The sequence below is a fragment of the Agelaius phoeniceus genome, chromosome 2, assembly GCF_051311805.1.
Source record: "Agelaius phoeniceus isolate bAgePho1 chromosome 2, bAgePho1.hap1, whole genome shotgun sequence".
Classification (NCBI taxonomy): Eukaryota; Metazoa; Chordata; class Aves; order Passeriformes; family Icteridae; genus Agelaius; species Agelaius phoeniceus.
Window position 1 is genome coordinate 10,626,592 of NC_135266.1, and position 25,818 is coordinate 10,652,409.

A 25,818-nucleotide genomic window follows, 5' to 3' on the forward strand; every position below is an offset into this window, starting at 1 on the left:
TTTATCTCAAGTTCCCGCATAGTGGCTAACTCATAGTCCTGAGTTCCTATCAGGAGGTTTATTCAGAGAGGGGTGGGCTTTGGTCATTGCAGCTTCTTGATACAGTTCTGCCATAATAGGCAAAAGTCCTTAATAGGCCAAAAGTCCTTCACAACAACGTTCAAGCCATGAACCATAATATTACAGTCTCTCAGGTTATTGTTTTACAGAAAATAAGAACGAAAGATCAGTGAGACTCTACTAGTGTGTTCAGCTATGAATGAAATACTGTAAAGATATTGCTATACATTAACTTAAAAAGTGAGCTTTGGACTTCAAACTGGAGTGAGTTCGCTATCCAAGAGAAATCGTCCTGATTTCTTGCAGTTACTGAGATAGGATCCTTCATGCTAGGGACCCTTGGAATCATCATAGTCATCAAAATAGGCCTCTTAGTTGCAAACAGAGTTCTCAGTACTGATGGGAGCACAAGACCAAAAGCTGGCTTTCAGGAACATATGCTTCCATCAAAGAAAAGTAAGCTATCAGGAAACTCATGCTATTTGAAATTAGATTTTGGACTTTTCAAGGCAGTGATCATTGCTTCTTGTGCATGTGTTCTGAGCATAGGAAAAGATGGTTGTACTCTTTGAAGTCTTCACATGCCAGAGGCTTACTAGAAAATGCTAATACTAATAAAGATTAAACATTTGTACGATAAAGTTGCAGCACCATGCATGTTAGTATTGTAAGTGCGATATCCTTACACAGCTAGTGGATCATCTGTCAGAAAAGTATCACACTGTGCCTAGAAGAGCCTCCTGTGTTGTAGTAATTTCCAAACTATTCAAACTCTCTTCAGTTCCTTGTTTTCTTCCACCTTTTTTTTTGTTTTGGTTTGGTTTGGTTTTGGTTGTTTTTCTTTCTTTTGGCTTGCATGTTGGTGGGCTGTTTCTTGTAGAAATTAAAATGCTGGCTTGCTATATATTTCTTTTCCACTGATTGATGAGAACTGTGATTTGTAAGTGGTTTCTGGAGGAGGAGAGGGCTTTTGTGTGGAAGGGATGAATTTGCTTTCTTCTGAAGCACTTTGATATTGCCAATTAGTGGCTGTGAGGGAGGTTTGTCTTCAAGAGGCATTGTCACAAACAGTTGAAATTTATAATTATATTCTTCAAAGCCTCATAATAGGTAACACTAATTTGTTAGAACTCATATGGTGAATGAAACAAACCTCTTTCACGGTCTCCTGTCTCTGAATGATTATTGAATAGAACAGATATTCAGATACCATATTTGAGACAACCTCAGAAGGGGAAGGATGGCATAAAACCTTTGGGTTTTTATCCTTGGTTATTTTCAGCTACTTAATACCTCAAGATTTAAGATCTTGCTTTCAAGAAGGAGGTTGGCACAGTAGTTTGCTGCTGAAAGATTTTCAAATTATTATGTAAATTTGAATATTTATAATTCCTGAAAATTTAGTATTACAGATTTGAGAATACTCAGATTCCAAGATGTCATTTTTTTGTTATAGTTTCATATTTAGTAAGCTAAGATAATATTAGTTTTTGGGGTTTTTTTAAAGAGCTACATTTTGGCTCTCTTAGACAAAATAATTAGAATATTAAAATGAATTCCTCTGGTGTATTTTGGAGATTTAGTGGGGAAACTTTATTTTAATTTGGTTGCCTAGTTGAAAACTACTGATTTTTTAAAAACTCAAAATTAGAAATTTTCTCAATTTCTTTCACTTGGAGAAGCTGTTGAGAAATTACAAAAAATGTGAATATGTTAGAAGTTCTGAGAGATTAGATGTTTGTCAAAGTGAATGCAGTATTCAAGATGGATTTTGCTGGGGCACGGGAATATATACTGAAAAAGCTACATATGGTCCCTAAATGTGGCATCCTCAAAGGCAGTTTGAAGGACATAAGTAAAGGTGTGTCAAAACCAGGTCAGAATGATGCCTTAGGTTAGGACCCTTAGCTAAAAACTGTGGTCAGCTGCAGATTTCACTTACAAATATAGAAAAAACATATGGAAAAACAAAGATGATTGTGCTGGATATCCTGTCTTCAACAAGGTCCAAAAGCAGAAGATTAAAAAAACATTTATAAGTAGAGCAAGCACATAATTTGTTGGTTTTTTTTTTCCCCATAATCTCACAGGCTCTAGCAGTTGCAACTTGCAGACTTTCTGATCCACCACTTGTTTTTGGTGCTTAATAAGCTTCAGTGAATGTCTCTTCTGTGAACTTCATAGTAACTCTTTGAATTCAAGTCAGTTTTAGCATCTGCAGCCTTCTGTTGGCAACAGGTTCCACAGCTTTGCTAACTCCTGAGTGAAGGAACACATCCTTCTGCATGTGCATCTGCCTCGTGCTGGCTTTATCCCAGGCCTCTCCAGGTTCTTTTAGGGGATCAATGCTTTTTAATATCTTCATTAATGGCACAGGGATCAAGTGCACCCTCAGCAGATTTGCAGATGACCTCAAGCTGAGTGGTGCAGTTGACACACCTGAAGATCAGGATGCCATCCAGGAAAACCTGCACAGGCCTGAGAAATTGGAACAATGGCAATCTCATGAAATTTAACAAGTCCAAGTGCAAGGTGCAGCAGCTGTGTTGGGGCAATCCCTCATGCCAATCCAGGCTAGGGGATGAAAAAATCAAAAGCAGCTCTGCAGAGAAGGACTTGGGGGTGCTGGTGGGTGGGAGGCTGGACATGAGCCAGCTGTGTGAATTTGAAGCCCAAAGAGCCAAATATGTCCTGGGCTGCACCCAAAGAGCTGTGGCCAGCAGGCCAAGGGAGGTCATGCTGCCCCTCTGCTGTGCTCAGCTGAGACCTGCAGTGCTGCACCCAGCGCTGAGGTCCCAGCACAGGACGGACATGGACCTGTTGGAGGGAGTCCAAAGAGGGCCACCAAGATGATCAGAGGGTGGAGCATCTCTCCCACAGTCAATGGCTAATAGAATTGCTCAGCCTGGACAAGAGAAGGCTTTGGGATGACCTAATTGTGGCCTTCCAATACCTGAGGCTTGCAAAAAAGCTGGAGAGGGACTTTTCACAGGGGTATGTAGTGATAGAACAAGGAGGGAATGGCCTTAAGCTGAAATAGGGAAGATTAGATATTAGGAAAAAATACACTGTGGGGGTGGTGAGGCACTGGAACAGGTTTCCCAGAGAAACTGTAGAGGGTCCATCACTGCAAGTGTTCAGGGCCAAGTTTAATGGAGTTCTAAGCAACCTGGTCTAGTGAAGGGTATCCTTCTCCACAGCAGGGGGATCAGGACTAGGTGATCTTCAAGGTCCTTTTTTTCTTGTGGGAGGACGACTGACCAGTTCCTCGTTCTGCTGGTTTCTGGATTCTACTCTTTCACAGTGCTAAGTTATCCACTCTTCTCTTTCCATGAAGTGAGTCTTACCATGTTTTCTGCATGGATGTGAAACCACATGGACATTAAAGGCGATCTTAAGATTGTACTTAGCTGTGTAAAGAAATGTCCTTTAAGAGTCTGAAGCTCTATATAATCTCATATCTGTCTAAATAGAAGGATACACAGCATATTTCTTTAGCCAAGGCAGCACATACGGACCATTCAATTTTGAAAATTGTGAGCTTTGATTATAAAAATTATAGCCATTTAAAGGAGGATTTAATTAACATAAGGTAGATTACTGCAAAAGATTTGGTTCCCATGCATTTAAATGTATGAGTTTTAAGTGATTTACAGTCTACTCAAAATCAAGTTAATTTTCACTGGAACTCTTGTGATACAGTTTTTCTGAAACATCAGTGAACCAAGAAATGTCAGAATGAGAACACATATTTGAATGAATAGCAAGCTGTTATTAAAAAATCCCTAAATTTCAAAATGCATAATTGATTACCGAAATCTACTCAGTTTATTGTAGATTCATTTGAGCTAATTAAAAGCAAGTAAACATGATTTTAAAATAGGAAACCATTTTGTTTTCACTATAATCTATTTATGCTGTTTTAATTATTGCACTTATGATCATTTTTCTGAATTCTACAATTTTTTTTTCTGATTTGTTGTTGCACAAATTTGTATTCTTTTGAGTGAAACTGAAAAGTAATAAGTATGAAGTTTGTTTTATTTGTGTCCATGTTTCCCCAAACTTTATTTAGAACTACAGCACATGAAAGTCTAGTAAAGACCCCACCTTCCTGAAACCAGCTCAACCACTCTTCTGGGTAACTCCTTCCAGTTTACCTACTGGGCATGACAGTCTGTGGTGTGGAATATCCCTTTGGCACCTCCCTTGACCAGCTGCCCACACTGCTGGGGATGCAACCTGGGAAAATATTGGCTTTTTGGGTCACCTGTCCCAGCTGTGCTCCCTCCCAGTTTCTTTTGTTGACCTTCTCAATGGCAGAGCATGAGGCAAAAAGAAAAGTCTTTGACTTAGGATAAACATGACTAAGCAAAAAATGAGACATCAGTGTGTTATCTCTCATTCCTAATCCAAAACACAGCACTGTAACAGCTACTGAGGAGAAATTAATTAACTCTGCCCAGCTGAAACCAGGACACTGTCATAGCAGAACTCCCTCTAGGATGATACTTATGTTCAGGCTGTTCCAGTGCTGTAGATTCATAGAAGGATTTGGGTTGGAAGGAATCTTTAAAGGTCATCTAGTTCCCACCAGGGATATCTCCCAGTAAACCATGTGTGTCAGAGCTCAGCCCAGTCTGACCTTGAAGGTTTCCAGAGATGGGGCATCCATCACATAACCTGTTTCAGTGTTTTACCACCATAACTGTAAAAGAAAATCTTCCTTAAATCTAGTCTAAATGTTCTCTCTTTTAGTTTAAAATTATTACCCTTTATCCTATTGCTATGGACCATATGAAAATATCTGTCCTCATACAAAAGAGCTTGAAACTGGAAATACCACAATACTCAAGAAAATTAACACAAGTGCTGTAAATACTTCAGATTTTGCACAAAATTTGTTTCCGTTCCAGGAAAAATGGAAATCTCAAGGTGACATTTGTCCCCAGATCATTATGTGTGTCTTTCTATGGGGTTTAAATAATTCAGTAGGAGTAAACCAGCAACATTTCCTACAACTTTCATGAAAAATTTTCCCGACTTTGATGATAGCAGAAAATTTTGAAAGCAATAATGAACTCCAGAAAACTAGTTGTTTATTTTGTAAGTATCTTTGAATAAAGGCTCATTTAGTCCTCATTGATTTAATAGTGTGTGACACTAAACAAAACTGGCATTACTCATAAAATCTTTGCATATTTTTGGTTTATATTCCAGCATTCAAGGGCTGATTAATGTCAGGCAGTTGCCTGAGCAAGCCTACACTCCACAGTAAATAACACTTTTTAATTAGTCCTGATGTGGATTGGAGACCGAATATCTGATTAACATTCACAGCAGCAGTTGAGTGAACTTCATGAATTGTGTGAACCCATGCATTGTGTAACCCACAGTAACCTCCCAGTGTTACATACATCATGTCCACACACTGCCCATATATTGTGCTGATATTTGCATAGCTGCTTCCCGAAGGCCCAGTAATTCTGAGAAGAGTGTGCTGAGTCAGACACTCCTTATGTGTCCCCTTATGCATTAGTCCTGGCAGAAATGATGTGTGGGCCTGCAGGCTGTTCAGGACCAGCCACTGGAAACTCACCTAGGCAAATCAAAGAGGGTGCCTGTGCCACAGGGGTTCCTCTTTGTGCACCCAGGGCACTTAAGGTGTGAGGATTTGCATGGCTCAAAATAGTGTCATTGATGCTGGGGATACTGTTCAGTAGGCAGATGGCAGGGACAGGGTGGTGCCATCTGCAGTGGGGGTGTTGCCCAGAATTCTTCTAAAAGAGATGCAACTCAAAGTCTTTTTCTAAGACTCCTTCGCGTCAAAGTTTTCTTTTAAAAAATTGCTGGAGTAAATTTTTGAGAGGAAAAATAGATTTTTCCCATGTCTATTCTCTTTTACTGCCTGGAATTATGCGTTCAGGGATGCCTTTAGGGATACTCTTTTCTCAGTTTCAGAAAATGGCTCTGATTTTGGAAGATGGAAAGGTCTGCATTGCATATGTGGAACTGCACTGGTGAAGGTTTTGGTGTATGATACAGTGAGCTCCATGTCACACTATGAGCCCTGACAGCTGCAAATTTGAGTCTCTGAGACTGAGCTGTGTGGGCTTCAATTCAGGAAGTCAAAACCATCTTCCCCAAGCTCTGGTGTTACAAATGGTTTTCCATGGTCAGATGGGTGGAATGAACCAGCAACCTCTTGTGTGCTGGTTCATTCCACTGTCTTTTGACTGCTATTATGTATTTCTAGCATGGTTGGTGGTCATCTGTTTCCTTTGTGTAGTTTCAGGGTGAGGGCTACTTTTTTCACTGCCCTACTTTTATAAGAATGACATGCAAACAATTAAGATTAAAATTAAACCCTACATTATCAGTTATATGTGTGCATATAGATGTATATATCAATCTAGAGTTAACTGATGAGCACCACATGTGGTACAATCCAACAAAAAGATAAATACATTTCTAGAGCCACTCAGAAGTTATTAACACAGAAAATGCAACTAAAATCTCATTATTTCTTCCTTATTCTGTCTACTGGTCAATTTTTAATGATTGCATTTAAAGAGAAATTCATCTTATGTTGCTATTTTTATAATGAAAGGAGATCCAGATTCACAAATGCAAGTTTTACATAAATTCCCTTGAGATTTTGCATCATTTATTTCCAGGTATTACAGAGGAAGCATAGGCCAATCATTTTTGGTAGGCCACCATAATTAGTTGTGATTTAACATACATGTGCATGCTAACTGCTGGACTGCTGATTTTTTGTAGTAGTTCAAAAAATTGCTGGGTTTGTTTGGCTTTTTTGTTGGTTTTTAATAGGAACCAATTTGTCACATTTAGATAATGAATCATATGTGTTGATATATGAAAAAAATAATAAAGCCAAGGAATGGACGCTGTTGGAAAACTGTATCCTTTTAGCCATGTAGTTTTATAGGCAGATTTTCAGTCTCTAAAGTTATGCTTGACTTCTCCAGGTGGGAACAAAAAGAGGAGTAATCTATTTTAAAGTCCTGCCTGAGCTCAAGCAGAGGGGGTATACTTGCTCTTTTAAGCATGTCATTTAAATTAATATCCCATTTACTGAAAACAAGCTTGTTGGGAATAAGAACTGTGGTTGTAGGGGAAGTGCCAGAACATCTCTTGATTGTAGTGCATGCAGTGAGTCCTCCTGCTCAGCTGGGCTTCAACACAGAACAGCAGTTAGTAGAGAAACCTTCACTCTGAGTAAATAAATACTGGCCTTTCTTTTTCAGCAAGTGAAAATGATCACCAGCCAGCTCAGATGTGGTGACATGGATTTTACCATTGCTACAGATTTAAATGGCAATATTTAAAATAATTATTTACTTAATTTAACTATTCCATGTAACAAGGTGACAGGGAGTAACTATGTGTGTGTACCAGGAAATACTGTAAATTTGATTAAATGTTTGTGACTCTCAAGGATGGAGGGCAAATCATCCACTTACAGTCAGTGCTAAAGGTTCAGCTGAGACAATGAAAATACTTTTGGAAGAAAAAAAATATTTGCAAACAATGCTATTTCAGATATGATAAGAGTTTAGTTCTTATTTTGGTACCAAATTGTGTTTATTTTTCAGGATGACTGCTCACTGGAAAAGACTGAATATATAATTTCATTACTTATTGTTTTCTGGGTGATACCCCACTTCCCTTTCATCATTCATTTGTGATTTTTGTTCAAATAATAATCAGGTGTTTCCTCATCAGGGCATGTTAATGAAAGACAAAAATAAAACAACAAAACCCAATCCAATAATTATTGGGCATAGAAGCATGACAGGAAATGTCAGAACTCATGCCTTTTGCACTTTCTCAATGAGTGATGTCAAATCAAGCAAACTGGATGATGTGCTACAATGGCTCAGTTTACCCACCTGTCCATTTAAGGTACTTTCTCTGTTTTGGTGAGCAGTGCCACCACTTTCCAAACATACAAATGGAGCTACCCAGTATTTGAGTCATTGTGTAAAGGCAAACTGAGTTTCATGCTAAAGCTTTGCTGCAAATGGCACATCACATTTGCCTGTTTCACATCCTAGTCAGAGAGAACTGATCAAGATTGTCTCTTGTTTAAATAAAGTTTTAATTCAAGTAATAGTAGTGCTTTATAAATTGGGAATTTGTTCTTTTTGTTTTCTTATTAATGAAAATTGCTGTTGCTTTGTCTCGTTTGATTACAGTTGCACCTATTTAGAAGCTTTACTATTTGCCTATTACAAGTATAGACAGTAGGAGAGGTTTTTCTGTTTTGTTTTTCTCAAAGATGTCATTATGCACCAAAAGGGATTCCAAAATAAAATTTTGAAATTCCACTTATCCTTTATACACCTTCTATATTCTGTGTAGACAAGATTTAATCTCTGAGCTAATGAAAAAAGTACTGCTAAAGCCTGTCTGTCAGCAAGAGGAGAATCCTAACTCAGAAAGGGCATCTTCCTATGTGAGGAAAACAGTATGTGCTACATATCCTGGATCTCTGTGTAAAAATTAAGCTGTTTTCTAAGAATCAAAACATCTGTAAGACAAAAGGCAAAAATTTCAGAATCCTACTCTGCTCTCTGAGGTTTTGCACTTAAGTTTGTCATTTTCATCAGGACTGATGATACTCCCTTTTATTCTGTTTTCTAATAACAGAAAAGGATGTGTAGGAAGAAAAAAAAATAATTGAATAACAAATATTCATGGAACAGTCTGCTGTGGAACTGTTCATCTCTTAAATGAGAATTTTAGCCAAAATTGTTGCGTTTGGCATCTGCTAGATACAGTTTGTGTTTCTCCACTTTTAAGTGGGCTGGCTCTTCCTTTTGAAAACCCCACACTTTAATCTTTTCAGCTCCTAGAGTTTAAAAATGCTGTTAAAACTCTATCTACAAGAGCCCCCAAAAATGCCTAAACATTTTAAATTAAAACAATACAAGTACTCTCAAACATGTAAATATGATTAACATTCCATCTTCTACTGAAAGTTTGATCTAAAACTATAAATAAAATCCATTTTTAGTTTATGGTAGTTTTTCTTCTTTATAGCTCTCTTTGCAGAGTGGGGAACATAATTATATTTATACTTGAAACAAAAAACAGCTTCATTGCAGTCAATTATTAGATTGCATGAAGCTGGCTGTCCTGTCAAAAGAAGAGCTCCCATCCTTGGCTGAATTGATAATCCACTCTTCAAAACTTGTAGGAACTTGCTGAGTGTATGTTCATTCCCACTTCCAGCAGGTTTCTTTTGATGCCATTGCCAGTCATCCAGTCTTTAATGGCCTTGAGCATCATATGCTGCAAAATAAGAAATGCTTCAATGACATTTTCTGGCTAGATTAAACTGGTGAAAAAGACAGCTGCCAGATTTGTTTTGTGTATCCCTGTAAGCTTTGTATTGTTTAAAGGAAATGCAGTAGATGCCAACCTTGAACACTCACTGCTTGCCAAACAGGAATTTTGTTTCCTTTAGAATATTTAAAATTACATATTTATTACTTTTAATTTGGAGGTGAGTCTCTGGGAGCTAAGGAAACATGGGTAGACACATTAACATAATTGTGTGTGTCAATGCATCTCTGTTTCTGTTCTGGGTATGTTTGGCACTTAAAGTGAGTTTTTCTGATTAATTTTAGAATGAAAATAACACAGTATTCCTCAGAAACTTGGGTGTATGCAACTGTAATGACACTAGAAAAGTAGAATGGCTGTGCTGAGGGGAAAATACACTTTTACAAGAACTGAGGAGGATCTGGTATCATTCCCTGACTTGAGGGTCTGTATATGAAACTGGCTTCTGCTCTGGGAGTGTGTGTCCTGTCCTGAACATGAGCTGTTGGTAGGACCTGCCCCAGCTCTCTCTTCAAGGTAATGTTGGGTGTTCTGGGCCTGCTGCAGGCATTGTGATTGTTCCTCTCTTGAAAGGCACAGGAACATTTGGTTCTCTGACTGGGAGGACAACGTGGCTTCTCCAGAGGAGGGTGGTACAGCCTCCTCTCTGTTGGTCAGTAGCAGTCATCTCTAAAATACTGGTGCCCGTCAGTTACTCCTCTGTGTAACTCCCCAAAAAATTAGGTTAGAGAGCAAAAGAAGAGATGTCTACCATAAAGCCTGGGAAACAGATTGGATCCCTGACAGTAAGGAAGCAAAGTGCTTGTGCAGTGTTTGAGCTCCAGCTGAGCAACAGAGAGCTTCAGCTGCAGCAGAAGGGGTGCATCCATGTTCTATCAGGGAAAAGAATGCTGAAGGGAGAGAGGATGGCATGGCTGGCAAGTCATTTTTTGATGCTTCCCATGAGTCCATGAAGCTAAGGCATAATTAAACAATGTCTGGTGCATCTTTCTTCCCTCTGGAGTGGGACAATATCCTTTTCTGCTGTAACAGTAATCTAGCATCAATGAAAGAAAATGTCAGTCACTTTGATGAACTTCCCAGCAGAATTGAACAAACCAAAAGCAAGGATGTTGGGGAGAGAAATTGAACTTTTAATATATTTAGCAGAGCAAGAACAAGTATTTATAGTCCTTCTTTTATTAAAACTGACTTAAAAGATCTGTTGAGAGTAGTTCAATATAATTTCTTTATTGTTTCGCAGAGTGAAACATCAAATATTTTGACTGCAAGAAAAGGCTGATTCTTTCAAGTCTTACTAAGAGTAACATTTGTGAGCCAACTAAGTTTTAATTTCTTTCATACTGACATCTACTCAGCAAAATTTAGAGATTTACAAACTGAACTTGAGACAATTACTTGAAAAAGTTGTATAAAGACTCATGGCTTATATCCTTTTGCCTTTCTGGACTGTACCTTGTCTTTTAAGCTTTCCTTTATCAGTCAGCACTCTGAGGTCCTGCCCAAACTGCAGGCACCTCTGCCTCTCTGTGCCATAGCCCTGCATGCTGGGGGCACAGATGGATGCACTGCAGCTCCCTTCCAGGCTCTGCAGCCCAGGTTTCCTGTCCCTTGTGGAGTCAGAGGTCTTGTCCCAAGGTCAAATCTCAGTTGTTTACCTGTCCTAAAAGTCAGAAAGGCTTCTGTGTCTGTTAGTTTTATTGTAAGCTGATCTTTCTTATGTACAGCTAGTATAACTTTAAACCTTTTGTCTAGTGCCGTGATGAACCTTGAATTCTCTGTCTTTAGGGTGCATTTTATCTTTCAATATATTCTCTGTCTCTCTCCATCTGCTGATAGTTTCAGTTGCTAGATTTCCAATATGAAATGATAATAATAAGCCAATAATGCTGTAAAATTCAGAAGAAATAGCATCCAACTTGTCTTACTGTAATAATCTTCTTGGTCTAGTCTGCCTCAAACAAAAAGTGTAATCTAAGTGCATATTTGTCTGCAAAAGAAAATGAAAAGTCAGAGATGTCTTCTTAAGTCAAGTTTTTACTACTTGTAATTTTTCTTTAAAAAATGTGAAAATTTATCTGTTACGTGACAGTTTTAGGAAACAGTAAAAATATATTCTCATTAAAAAACTTCAAATAATAGTTGTGTTTCAATTTTCTGTTATCATGTATTTTGCTGGAGCTGTTATTATGGGCTCATTGCTTGAAATTTGGCATGTGTATGAATCTTAGGAAATAGAAATAAATGTCTACCCTTCATGTTTGTGGGAGAAAATTTATGGCTTGTTGTGGTTTAAGCCTGGCTGGTAACTAAGCACCATGCAGCTGCTTGCTCACTCCACCCTCCCTCCTCCTCCCAGTGGAACAGGGAAGAGAATCAAAAGGAGAAGTTTGTAGGTTGAGATAAAAATTTAATAATTGACAATAATATTAATGATAATGAAAAATAATGTAGGTTTGAAAAAAAAAAAAATAAAAAGCCCTAAAATCCACACAGAAAGACCCCGAGAAAAACAAGTGATGCACAATACAGTTGCTCACTAACAGATGCCAAGCCCCATTCCCTGGGCAGTGTGTGGCTGGGCTGGGGGAAGTGAGTGAGCAGCTGTGTGGGGCTTAGTAGCAAACTGGGCTTAAAACAGAACAGATCTTTCTGGTGCCCAGGGTGGGGCTGATGTGCCAGGCCCTCAGATCCACACAGTCCAGTAATCCTTGTTATCCCTCTCCTCCACCTGACTGGGCAGGTCCCTCTAATCTTGATCACAAGATTTCCCACTTCTTCATCACAGAAGTGGACCAGGACTCCTTTATAGAGTCAGGAACATAATCAGCCCTCCCATTCTGCCTGGGAAACTGTCCACTGGAAGTTGGAGCAATAACTTTCCTTAAGGAACCCCCATTTGTGGTTGCTTTTCCCTGCCATTCCTACAGCCATGCCTCTAGGGTTGAGGTATGCTTTCAATCCCACTTCCTCATGTCCTCTCCATGGTCCCACTTAAACCTCAACATTTGTTCTTAGTCACTATCTCTTCCTTTCTTTTCCCCTCATTCTCCAACTCTCCCTCTCCTGTTTCCTTTCCCTTTGCTCAACTTTCCTCTCATAAAGAATTTGCCTCTGCTAATTTGTTCTAAAATATAAAGCTGCTAAGAGCTTTATACTAATAATTTTTTTTTTGAGCTTTAACTCCTTGGAGAGCCAATGTTTATGAACAGATGTATTTGTGCCTTCTCTGGGCAAGTTATTTTTTAATTATTTCATTATGTTCTCTGTATTTCTTTAATAATTACTGACTTGCATGTATCTCTGAATAGAGAGCTTTTCACAGAACACCAGCTTTTCATGTAATACTTCCCACATTAAGCTCCCTCCTTAATGTATCTGATGAATAAGCTGATTAAATAATTTACTTGTTTGATAAAATTTATTTGTATAATTTACATAGAGACAATGAGGTCTATTATGGAGTCTTTGGAAAGAACACAGGAATGACAATGATAGTAGATAGCAGTGAGATTAGTAGGAAGAAGCTTGATGTTTTGAGATACCTAAATGTATTCAAACCAAAAAATTTACATCTTCAGTTATCTATTAAAACTATTCTATCTATTTCCTGATTTTCCTTTTTTTTTTTCCTTCTTCACCAGCTTTTGTGGTTTTTAGGTAACGTTCTTTGGCATTAAATTGTTTCAGTTCCTTTCTGAGTTTGGAACACATCAGAGATATAATTTTAATCTTCTTGATACTGAAAGCTTTCTAGAATATATACATGCAGTTGAGTTACTACATGGAATATTCTAAGTGTGCTTCACTCCCTTACAACACCTGGGGGAAGACTTTACTGCAAATTCCACATTTTCCTCACCTGTTACTTGTACAGTCCCACATAGTTCTAAGGCTGAAGCTTATGTAGTTGACCATGGTGTGGTGTAGGGTAGTTTAACTTTTTTTTCCATACCGGTGAAATTTGTGAATTAATTTCCTCAGTCATTATTTAAGTTAGAGAGTTAATTTAATCCACAATAAAACAAGAATCATATCTTCCCATGTGTGTAATTTTTTTGGTAATTTTCTTTTAAAATAGACACATTGGATTTCCTTCAGGTCCCCTTGTGTTGTGCATAGATAAGCAGTTGCAGCCAACAGCTCTATTAGTTAACCAAAAAAGTTTGTGTTTTCATCTTTATTTCACTCAAAGACAGTAAATTAAAATTATATACAAAACTGCTATGTACTTAAATCCCTAGTTGTGATGGTGTTCACAGGGGTTTTCGGATTGGGGAAGAGACAAGGATCTGATCCATGTTTCAGAAGGCTTGATTTATTATTTTATGATATATATTACATTATAACTATACTACAAGAATAAAAGAAATGGTTTCATCAAAAGGCTAGCTAAGACTAGAATAGGAAAGAATGATAACAAATCTCTGTCTTGGACAGAGAGTCTGAGCCAGTGTGACTGTGATTGGCCATTACTTAGAAACAACTCTATGAGACCAATCCCAGATGCACCTGTTGCATTCCACAGCAGCACATAACCATTGTTTACATTTTGTTCCTGAGGCCTCTCAGCTTCTCAGGAGGAAAAATCCTAAGGAAAGGATTTTTCATAAAAGATGTCTGCAACACCTAGTCTTTCTAGTAATTCAGAACAAAGTCTTATCTTAGATTTTAATTTTGTTCTACTTCTAGAAAGGAATTTCTGCTTCTGGTGAAAAGTCACCTTATTCTTTATATCAAATATCTTTAGTCCTTTCTGTGTCCTGTACTCTCTTGTTTCCCCCATCTCTCCCATTGCTGTGGTGTTGAAAAAAGACAGTTGAGTGAGAACCAACAATTCAGGTGGAAACTATTCTGGGCATTCTTTAACTTTAAGTTTTGGATAAGTTTGTAATATAGGGTGAATAATACATCAACATGTGTAACAAATGGTAGAGGAGAGTCTTCTGAACATTTTCATTTCTCTTAGGTAAAGGGCAGTGGTTTTAGGTCACAACCTAAAAAAGTTTTTTATAAATCTTATTTTCAGCAAGAATGTATAACAAATGACTAGGTAGGTATTTGTTTAGCAAGCCACACTTGTTTTTTATCTGTTTTCAAAAGTTCAAGTTAACAGACACTTTCCAATGACAATAAATTTGCTTGATGCAACTTTGAGCCCTGTGTATCTCAGGACTTACTGCAATGCCAATCCAGTTAAGATATTCAATTACCCCATTGCCAGAAAAACAACTTTCCTCAGGTTTAAAATTATATGTGTGGCAGTAGTGTAGGGTGCCTTAGTGTATTTTTAGTTGTGATTAATGGAAGGTATATTTCCAAGATCCTAAAAAATCAATGGAACTTCTGGTTTAAGGTTTACTTGTAATTAATATGTCCTGCTGTGGATAATACCATGCTATGTGTTTATTTTCTTTCTAAAATCTTTACCAAAAAAAACCACCCAAAACCAACATATTATTTGTTAAGCAGAATTTTTGACTGCCTAGATTGATTTCAACATAAATGTTATGAATACCTTAAATGCTGAAAAAAAGAAGGAAAGACAGAGACACAGGCAGTTATGAAGGCCAGTTTTGTTTTTCCTGTGTGATACAAACCAGTATAATTGTCAAAATGTCATTTTTCTCATATTCCCAGAGAAATCCAGTAGCATTATGGGCACAACTCTTTCATAGTGTTGCAGAAGAGCCTATTGATCACTCCAACTTTCTAAAGAATGTGAAAAAGCTCCCTTAAAGTACAGAGATCTTCTGTTTCCCCTCTGCAAAAATGACTTTTGTTCTGCAAGATTAGGGAACAAAATAAGATCTCTGATTTAGTTGCATGTTTTGATTGTAACTTTGTCCTATAGATTCAGGAATTCTGTACATGACTTGACTCACATCAGAGCACATGATTTTTTTATCCCATAATGTAAAGCATTCTTATAAAACTATTTCACATACTAAATATGAGGCAGGAAATAGAGTTTCTGGGCATTATTACTTAAACAGGTAATTCAAGGTCTTGAGTAGTTGAAGTAAATCATATGTGTATCTGTTCTGTACTGGTTTTCAGATATTTAATAAAGTGTTAAATAAATAGAAATTAGCTTAGTTGGGATGGGTTGTGCACGGTGTGAAAACTGTCTAGAAAACTAGGATTCCCACTGCTGTTGAAAATTTGTGATGCTGTGGATTTGTTTGTTCCATGAAAGAGAAACAAGGCCTTACCAAAAACTGAAGGGATTGAAAGGAGCTTTTGCTTCAGAAGTGCAGTCAGAGAGAAAGGTCATGGTAAAATAGCTAATGCACTCAAGTCAGTGCTGTACCCATAACTATGTGTTGATGAGAAAAAAATAATTTCAAACTGAATACTGTCCTTAATTCTGTCCTCTGTTCAGGTAACCTTCCAAAGGAATTGGTACTTCCTAACAAAAAAGGTTTTTCATAAAATTCCCAGCTCTAGTGAGGGTTGCAGTAAATACCAGAACAACATTGCTTACAGGAAAGCAAATGTTTTCTCTATAACACAAATTTTCTCCCAATTTTACATTGCTCTGTGGTAAAAATGGAAGATGTGCAATGTAGGTCATCATGGCATCAGTTCTAGAAAATTGGAATACAGACACTTGCTCTCAAATCTATCAAAGCATCCATCAAACTTCACAAATTAGAAAATATGTGGACATGTGAAATTATTTTGCATGGCACAGAATAATCACTACTTTTTACTATGGTTCTCAATGCTCTCATACATACAAAAATATCTAAAAATTTAGAGGTGCATATAAAACTTGCTCAGTGACTAGACTATAAAAAAATATGTCTATATTTTAATATTTCATGCTTTAGTCAAAGCATCAGATCAAAAAATTGGTTTGAATTTTAGAAAGAGTGATTTTTTTAACATTGTCATATGGGGAAAAATCACAAGTATTTCCTTTCATCTTTCACTGATGCTAAGTACAAAATGTGAGTTGTCTGTCAGCCACTTAGAGAAATAAGGCCACAACCCAGTACAATTCCATGGCCTATGAACATAGATCTGTTTCTAAGATCCTGACTAGGGTAAGTCTGGCTCATCTCTCTCTGTGTACTTCCAGTGTTTTTTCTGACACATGGAGCTTGTACTAGGCACTTAAATTTTAAATCATTTCCTTTGTGTTTGGAGCGTTTTTTTTTTCTTGTTTCTTTTCTTGTTTTTGTTTTTTTTTAATTATTGTTCCTATTTTTTTCCTGATTTGCACCTTGATTGCAAAGTCTTCTTTGTTTTCTAGATATATTAGTATTTAGTTCTGGCTTATTTGTTTGAAATAATGACATGTACTTGAAATAAAGTAAGCGTCATTGTCTCTTAAACAATAGAACCCTGTTTAAGACAGATATATATGTAAAAATCCTGTGAGCTTTAATGTATTTAGCTCTTTTACTTTGAGTCCTACATTCCATATGTATTCTGACACTGGCTTTTTACAGCTTTCTGGTCTTTTTTGAATTATTATTTTTGGCATTTGAACTAACCAGAGGGATTGTTTCATTTCAGTTTGGAAGACGTCACATTGAAGACCTTTTTAATGATTTTCGAGATGGACGAAGACTTCTGGAGCTCCTGGAATGCCTTGCAGGCCAAAAACTTGTATGTGCTTTGTAACACATTTACTGTAAATTGAAGTTTTAATGTTGTGATAATTGTAGTAGTTGATATTCACCAATTTCTTCCATTGATGAGGACCTGTGAAAACTATTTTTAGGTGTCTAATTAGGTTTCAGTTTCATTTGAAATTGAGGAACCATTGTGACTGAGAGCTGTATTAGACAATAACACTTTGCAAGGCCTATAATTGAAATGAAAATATTCTGCTTTATTGGATGCACTTACTAAGTGTGCCACTAAGAAACATGACTGAGGCAGGGTTCATTTAGATATCTGGATTTTAGCTGGAATAGAATTTAATGTGTAGAATAAGAATGATTTTCTAATGTTGTATATATGGTCCATCTTTTCTGATTGTACTTGTCTGAAAAGAGAGAACTGCTAGCTTTATTAACCTGGAAATTCTAAAGTGACACAGTCACACACATTTTTTAATGCCTTCTCTTGTGTTCCTAGTTGGAATTTGTAACTACAGCATCTTCTCATAAGAAGGCTGGGAGACTGAGAATCAAAATCCAGAGATAATGCACTTGTACATAAATATTACACAAACTGATGCTTATTTGTTTAGTTGCCATAGCAATGTTCTTAAATTGTGCCATGCAGAAGACAACTAATCATGATAAAAGGAATCTGGAATGAGCTAATTTTATATGCATTTTAATGATTCCTTCACTGAAAGTTACCTTCTAACTCTGGATCTAGTTTGTTTCACAATTAACTTTATTTTATGTTGGTAGCTGCATAATCCCAGTGTATGTTAGTATTCTATTCTCATAAATTTGTGAAATAGAAAAGTACAGGTGTAATATAAGATGTGAGTCACAGATAGTGTACTCTACATTCTGATTATGGACAGTAATGTTTGGTTTATTTTCTTTGTAGGCAAAAGAAAAGGGCTCCACAAAAGTTCATGCTCTGAACAATGTCAACAAAGCAATCCACTTTTTGCAGAGAAATAATGTAAGTATTCAGCCAGACAGGCTCAGAACAGCCTGTAGACAGCACACAAAATGCTTTATAGGTGTTGAATCAAACACCTTGGTCTATAGTATAAAAGTACTGGAGTCAAAGAAGATTTATCAATGTGGATTGGATACTTTCCCATTCCGCATCAGGGTCAAATGTGTTTTAAGGGGTTTAAAATCCTTTTCCAGTGAATTTTGGCTAATATATCCGTAATGGATGCTGTCTGAAGCCAGATCAACCTCCATGATTTTATTCTAATGAAGGGTGTATAAAATAAATTTTTAAAAGTTAAATACAAGAAGTCAAACATAGCTGATTAAAAGATGCTGCCTATCAAAATATTTACTCACAGTCTCTGACAATTATGAACCCTGAAAACCCAAGGCTTTTCCTACAATATTTTTTTTATTAAGTTTCAAAGGCAACTGTCTCTCATGATTCACAATACTAATCATATCAATATCACTTTCAATTCTACTTTGTAAAGATTGATTTTTCAAGCCGGTATCCTGTGAATCATTCTTGATTAAATATTCTCATATGGTCTTCCTTATGCAGGGATTCTAATGGACCCATAATTTTAGCAGACATTTCGTCTGGCCCACTAATTTTATCATAACTCTCCTCAAGAATAAATTAAAAAAAAACTATAACACTTACTTAAACTTCACAGTAAGAGGTGACGAAACAGAGATAATGTATTCTGTGCTGTATATTATATTGGATTTCTTGATAGCTGCAGGAGGTCAGTAATGCTTGATTTCAAGTGCTGAATAAAGTTACTGATTTTATAAATCTAAGGTAATCCACCTAAAGATTTGTACATAAATGAGAATGTGACCCTTGACATAAAGACCTCCAGCTTGATTTTTATTTTTTTAATGGTATTTGATGTAAAGAAATAAAAGGAAAAGCTTCTAATTGTTCAAAATTTGCAACATTTGACACTATTGGGGAAAAAAATCATCAATACATTATTTCACACTATACAAGAAGGTTTTGCTTCTGGGAAAACTGGTTACAAATAATCATAGAAAATACTTTTTTAAGTACTCAGTACCTTTCCGATGAACCCACTGGGGTGTTCTTCACTCATTTTCCAGAACACAAATCTGGAAAGTCCCTTTCAAATCTGGGAAGAAAAGAGAGAGTATTCCAATTTTAGAAGATAGAAGAAGAAACATTGTTTTAGCAAGTGAAGTGGTCATCCAGTGGCCATTATATTCATGTAATGAAAACCTTGTAAACTATATAAAAATTGGTACAGTATATGTAAAGATATACTGTATCTTGTCTATATGAAGTTGAAAGACCTGCCTCTGAAATAGCTTCCTTAAGCTTCAATAATTTGACAAATTATTCCTCTGGGACTTCAAGAAAGCAAAATCAATGGTTCTAAAGTGAATTAAAGCCTGTGACTAGTCCAGATTTTTCTGCTGATATCTTTGCTCTGAGGTTCTGGGTGGTAACACTGAACAATGCTACTGCTTCCAGTCAATCCATTTCATAGGCCTTTTCTTCCCATAGAAAAGTGAAAGTATTGAGGGAGGGGCATGGGGGATGTAAGGGGCGGGGGGTTGCCCCAGTATAGGCTGAGACCTGTCTCTGGCAAACTGGGCAATGTTCCTCTGCTTCAGTAAAAGAGACGTGGGCTCTGGGTGTTCAGGCTTCCCCTTCCAAGAATGGATTTGATCTGTAGAATATGCAGGCACTGCCCTAATAAACCCTAATTGTAGGGTGTCACTTGCTGCAGGGGATTCCATTTTAAATTTAGCATGCAAAGTCTAAGTTCCATTTGGGGAAATGTTCCAAGACATTGATGGTTAAAATAGATAGCCAGTCTCATGTGCTTTTAATACAAAAAATTGTGGAATTCTTAAAGAAAAGAGCTCTTTAAGAGTTTTAGAGTTCTTGATAAAAGATCTGATTTTTGGTTTGTAAAAATGACCCATAAATGCATTGAAAAAAAGAACCAAAAATTAAAATAAAGCATCTTGTTTTGAGGGTGAAAACTTTATTAAATTTGCAGATGCAACTTCAAATAACTTCAGAACTGCACTAGAGACTGCAGAATGTAGTTTGTGAAGGAATGGGGCACTTTGCAATAAAAACCATCAGTTCTGACCATGAAAAATTGCATCTATGAAACAGCAAGGATGCCAATTTTAGAGTCATGATTCTATCCAAATGTGCAGAACAGCTTAAAGTCTTCCATTTATAACCCTGAGTTTGGCTTCCTTATTCAGATAGTATAAAACTGGGGGAGGGTGAAGGATCATTTCCCATGTGGAGGAAGGAAAATTCCATGGTGGTAAATAATGATGCATTATGAAATTACAAATGCCTGATACAATTATGGAAAACAACATTACTGGATGAACTGTTGTGGAAAAGATTTGTTAGATCACAATCACTGCTTTATCTGTATTCCAGAGCACATCCTGTATATTTCTTTATACATTATGGAATTGAATTAAGGGAAATTAAGTTCTATTTTAATTTAAATATATAATGTCTTGGGTTTTTAGGTTCTTACAGTGCCTAGATGTGCAAGTGTTAACATTCAGAAAATTATATTATGTAAGGTAGTACAAAGCAGAGTACAGTAGTTTTTCTGTCTGTGTGATTTGTAATTGTAGAAGCTTAATATAAGTGATATTTAAGTTATTATAACTATTGCTTTTCATTTTATGTTTCACAACATGCTGTAACTGGAATAATAGGAACTCCAGATCACTGCTGGTTTTTTCCAGAACATTAACTGTGGCATTTATAAAATGTGAGTTGTATGTTTATGGAACAACAGAAAAAAAATGGGAGATTTGCCTTAGCCTATCCCTTCATCTCCTTCCAGCCTCTTATGCTTGTTATTAATCTTTTACAATTATTTTTTGTTTCTATAATAGGTTGATTTGGTAAATATAGGGAGCTCAGATATTGTGGATGGAAATCATAAGCTGACCCTTGGTTTGATCTGGAATATAATCCTCCACTGGCAGGTGAGTGGCACTGCTCATTACTTCCTAAGGAAATACCTTTACTCCACTGATCTTTTCTCCATCATTATCCAGCAACAACCTACAAAGTAAACATAGACACTGCAATGTGCTAAATCAGCAAATATTATGGCAGCCTGCTAACATATTATCAAGGATATTGGCAATGTTAAGAAGAAAAAATAATTTTTACAGGATTAGCAGAAACTTTTTTGACTTTTTTTGTAATATCACAGTCAGATATTGCAAGATGATATATATGAGTTATCCTAACAAAAATGGATAGACAAAGGCAATGTGGATTTCTTTTCAGTATCTTAGAAAGAGTGACTTCTCCATTTTAATGAAATAATCAAATCAGTTGCTTTTTGCTGCTGACCCATCCTGCCAAAAATTATTTTTAGAACATTAAAAAGCTGCTAGACTGCCTATTTATTGAAGCAGATGTGGCTCATTTAGCTTCCTTTCTCTTTGGAGAAATATGAAATGGATCTCATAAAAACCAGCATGGTAGATGAGGACACTTAACTTATAAAAATTCTGAAATGGCAGTAAAATCAAAATTCAAAAAGATCTATCATCTAGATGCTCTGAATCCATGTGTTTGTATGAATCTGGGCTAAGAGTCTGTCTATAGTGTTGAGTATGCTCCCCAAGCAGTAATCCACAAGTGTTTTATAGAATAAAAATAAAAGGTGGTGGGAAACAAAGCTTAAAAGACTTTAAAACTGAAGCACTCCTATCAAAAATAAGATTTGTATCATTCATCTGAGTAGGGAACAATTTTATTCTCATTTTACAGGACAATAGCAACAGAAAAAAGCTGCAGATTGTTAACTCACTTCTTCCTTTGTCTCTGTTTCAATATTCCTAGTTTAATTGCATAAAATTGATCTAAATTACTTATTAAGAGCAGATGGAATATGATACCTAGCTATACAACTTTTACCAATAATCCTTTAATCATTATGTTTTAATTTGAATAAATTATGGACTGAGATGACTCATGTTCAAATTAATATTTTGTTTTCCTCATATTTTATCCTGAAGCAGTGTTAACGGTGTGCTTTAGTATTAGCTATATACTTAGTAATTTATTTTCAATCACTCCCACCATTTCTTTTAACATGTACTTGCACAGACACACAGAAGACACAGGTTCTGGTGTAGCCTGATGAGCTTTTTGACAGCAGCCATGTCAAAACCAAAAACCTTTTGTCTGCAGTGCAAAAATGATTCATTTCAAGCTTCATCTTGAGCCTGGTGATAACTGTGATGGCACCTGTGATGGTGTCATGGCTTCAGCTTCAACCACCCATGGATGAAAGGTCCAAGGATCATTTTTACACAGCAGTGATTAAAAGTGTGACTCTTTGCCAGCATAGTCATAATTCAGTCCAATTTTAGTCTATACTTGGAGTTCTGTGATACCCTAAAGATCTAGAAATAAAACAACACACTTTTGAGGCAATATTAGTATAGGAGGAAATTCAAAACTGGTTAACTGGAGCCCTCAGCAGAAAGTATGGAAACATACCCACCCCACATAGGGCAAATACAGCTTTATAAATTTAGCATACTTTTATAAAATTAGCATACTTGACAAGCATTCTCAATTAGAAGCACAGGTAATGAAGTGATTCCCCCCCTTGGTTCCACCCTTTTCCAGAACCCCACCCTTTAGATACTAACTATACTTTATTCATTAGAAAGTGTCTCAAGATGCTGTTTTAAACTTGGTTCCCAGATTAGGACTAGGCCCTTTAGGAATGTATTTTGTCTTTCTGTCTAACAGATTAGGTGAAAAGCTAGCTACGAATCTATGTAGTTATACTATAGTAGGCTATAGAACTACAAATATATGAGAATATATAGAAGCAAAAAGGCAAAAAATCAGTTTGGCATCAGTGTTTAATTTTTTTCTAGTTGTGAAGTACTGAAAGTGACCTGCACCTTCTGGACTTCTCTTTTTATTTAAATTTCTGTAAATAATATTATAATTTGTCTAGAATTTAGTTTTAGGTTTTTTTTCTAAAGAGTAGCTAAAACCTGATTGAAAACAAGAAGCCATTATTAAATAATAACCCTGTTGTTGTTGCTAAATGATGAGTAATTAAAAGAAAAAGGCAGATTTATATTTTGGCATTTCTCCTTAAAAAACCCAAAACACTCAGAGCCCTTAGTTTGCCACCTATTTCCCTTCAAAGTATTAGAAGAGTTCAAAGTAAATTTGCTTATTTACAGCTCTGTGGAGAAAGTCTGCTCTTTTCCAGATTTTCTTTCAAATTTTGAAGTATAATTGCATGATCTAGAATATGTTAGTGGCTGTTCTGCCCTGTTTATAGATAGGTATGATCTTTCATATTGACAGAATTTATGGTGACACAAAGCTGTAAATTTCTTAAGAAATTCTTCTTCCTGTTGGTTTGCCTATCCCAGATTGTTCCTGGCAAGAAGCAGCTGGAAACACAATAAGTTGTTCATACAGAGTCAGGGTCACCAAACTTATCTGTCACTTGTCTCAGCTTGGTAAAACACCAAGACTACTACATTTGTCTGTAGTCTGTGGAAGGCTTAAAGACAAATGAATAGGAATACACAGGCCATTTGATTTAGTGAGTTTGTGTTTGTTGGCCCAGTCCTGCTTTTGCAGACCCTGAGAAGAGTCACTTAGAGGAAAATCATCTGTCTACATCTAAAACAAAAAACAACATGAAAAGACATGAGATTATTTTTTATGTGAGCACTTGTGTTGTTGTACATGAACAGGCAAGAAGCTTTTCCACTTTCATGTCCTGCAGGCAGGACCACACAAGGGCACAACTGTACTTACATATGGCAATGTGATAGTCTCACAAAAATTTTTATCTCTTTGTATAAAAATAGTTTAAGAGAAGAGATGGTAGAAGAACGGTGCTTGAAAGGAACAGTGACAGTACCTATTGTATTTTCAGGGTTCCCAGAAGAAGGAAGGAATGATGAATCTGATTCCATGTTCTCAGAATGCTAATTTATTATTTTATGATACTATATTATATTAAAGAATACTATACTAAACTATACTAAAGAATACAGAAAGGATACTTACAGAGGGCTAAAAAATTAATAATGAAAACTTGTGACCTCTTCCAGAGTCTCAGCACAGCTTGGCACTGATTTGCCAATAAGTCAAAATAATTCACATGAAACCAATGAAACAATCACCAGTTGGATAAACAATCTCCAAACACATTCCAAAGCAGCAAAACACAGGAGAAGCAAATGAGATAATATTGTTTTCTTTTTTTCTCTGAGGCTTCTCAGCTTCCCAGGAGAAGGATCCTGGGCAAAGGGATTTTTCCAGAAAATATGACTGTGACAAGTACCAATCCAAATGGATATCAGCAGTCCCATTGAGGAGAGGCAGTGGTTGAGGTGGTAGAGGCAGTGCATCTGAGCAGTGCAAATATTATGGCTTTCTGTATCCTCTGTGATGATTGTGTTCTTATCTAGTCTGTTCTTTTACAGATTGTTATTAAAATTTTCCTTGAAATTGAACCATTGTTCTGAGTTGAGCACCTGCTGCCAAAGCTCCTTATGATACCAAATCCATCAGACTCTGTTTCCTTGAAGCTGCTGCCCTCTTTCTCCCAGCTCTGTGATCTCAGCCTCACTGCAGCATTAACATTTAAGTAAAAACAAAGGAAAACTATTAATTTGTGAACTGTTGATGAACTCCCTTGAGAGTGGAAAAACATTCTATATGGCAGTGTATAAATTCTTTTGTTATGTTTTTAGGAGTGAACTTATTTTCATGTAAAGCATGAAAGAAAATCCCTGGCAAAAATATTTGGCCCAAGTCTTGACTTTCTCTGGGAAAAATCATAAAATAGTAGATCTATACATAAGGAAAATATTTCACAGGGGAGCATTTCAACACCCTGAAAGCCTCGTTTGGAGACTTAGTAAAAGCATCAGGGTTATTGTGCACGTCAGTATTTTAATATGAATTACCATTTTAATTTTGATTTTTGATTACGGAAATAAAATGCTTCTGTCAATCCACCTTGAACCAGTGAACAAAGAATATCCTTTACTTTGATAGGTGTCTTGAATATCTATGAAAATGTCCTTAAAAGTGTTCTATCAAATGTACTTGGAAAGAGTTTAGTGGTTCTAGCTATAAAAATGTAATCTATGCAGTCAGAGTACTTGAAATCTAGCAAGTAAAATATGCTAAGTGATTCTGTCAGGGAGATGTAAGGTTTCTATTTTATTAAGAAAAATGGCAAATTCTTGCTTTGAGAACAGTTTTCTTTTCAGATTATTTATTCCCTCCCTCTTTTCTAGGGTCTGGCATACTGAAGCCAAGTGCCAGTCTTTTAAAATGTTACATGCCTGAGTGTTGGTTTTAGGTGAATGAGATGTGGTGTGAGCCTGAGATCATGCTGTGTTCCTTTTCATCTTACACACACATCAACATATGCCCAGATTCCAGGACATGGCCCTGCAGTGGGAAGATCAAAGGTCCATTGGTGCTGTGAGCCAGGGCTGGCTGTGCTGCTCTTGGCCAATGTCTTCATGTGGTGACAAGAACAGCGGTGCTCTCATTCTGTCCACAGCTTTCCTTTTGGCAGCCTGGCATTTCTGAAGCCATCTCAGTGATGTCTGTATTGTCCTTCCTCCCCCTTCTATCAAAATTTAATCTTTTCCTTTTGCCATAGCATATGTCCATTCCCCAGGAAGAGCAAGAATATCTGTTCTCTGGAAGTCAGAGTTTCCTACACCTGAAAGCTTTGTG

The 25,818-nt window shown here is 36.6% G+C and overlaps 1 protein-coding gene across 8 annotated transcripts in view; it reads left to right on the plus strand.

Moving 5' to 3' along the window:
* The window catches only part of DMD (dystrophin), a 1,046,004-nt gene that overhangs the window by 242,657 nt on the left and 777,529 nt on the right, over positions 1-25,818 (plus strand). For all 8 annotated transcript variants that reach the window (XM_077171917.1, XM_077171927.1, XM_077171925.1 and 5 more), the window contains 3 exons: positions 16,963-17,055; positions 17,959-18,036; positions 20,949-21,041. In XM_077171917.1, coding sequence (XP_077028032.1) covers positions 16,963-17,055; positions 17,959-18,036; positions 20,949-21,041 — 264 coding nt within the window. The remainder of the gene's footprint in view (positions 1-16,962; positions 17,056-17,958; positions 18,037-20,948; positions 21,042-25,818) is intronic.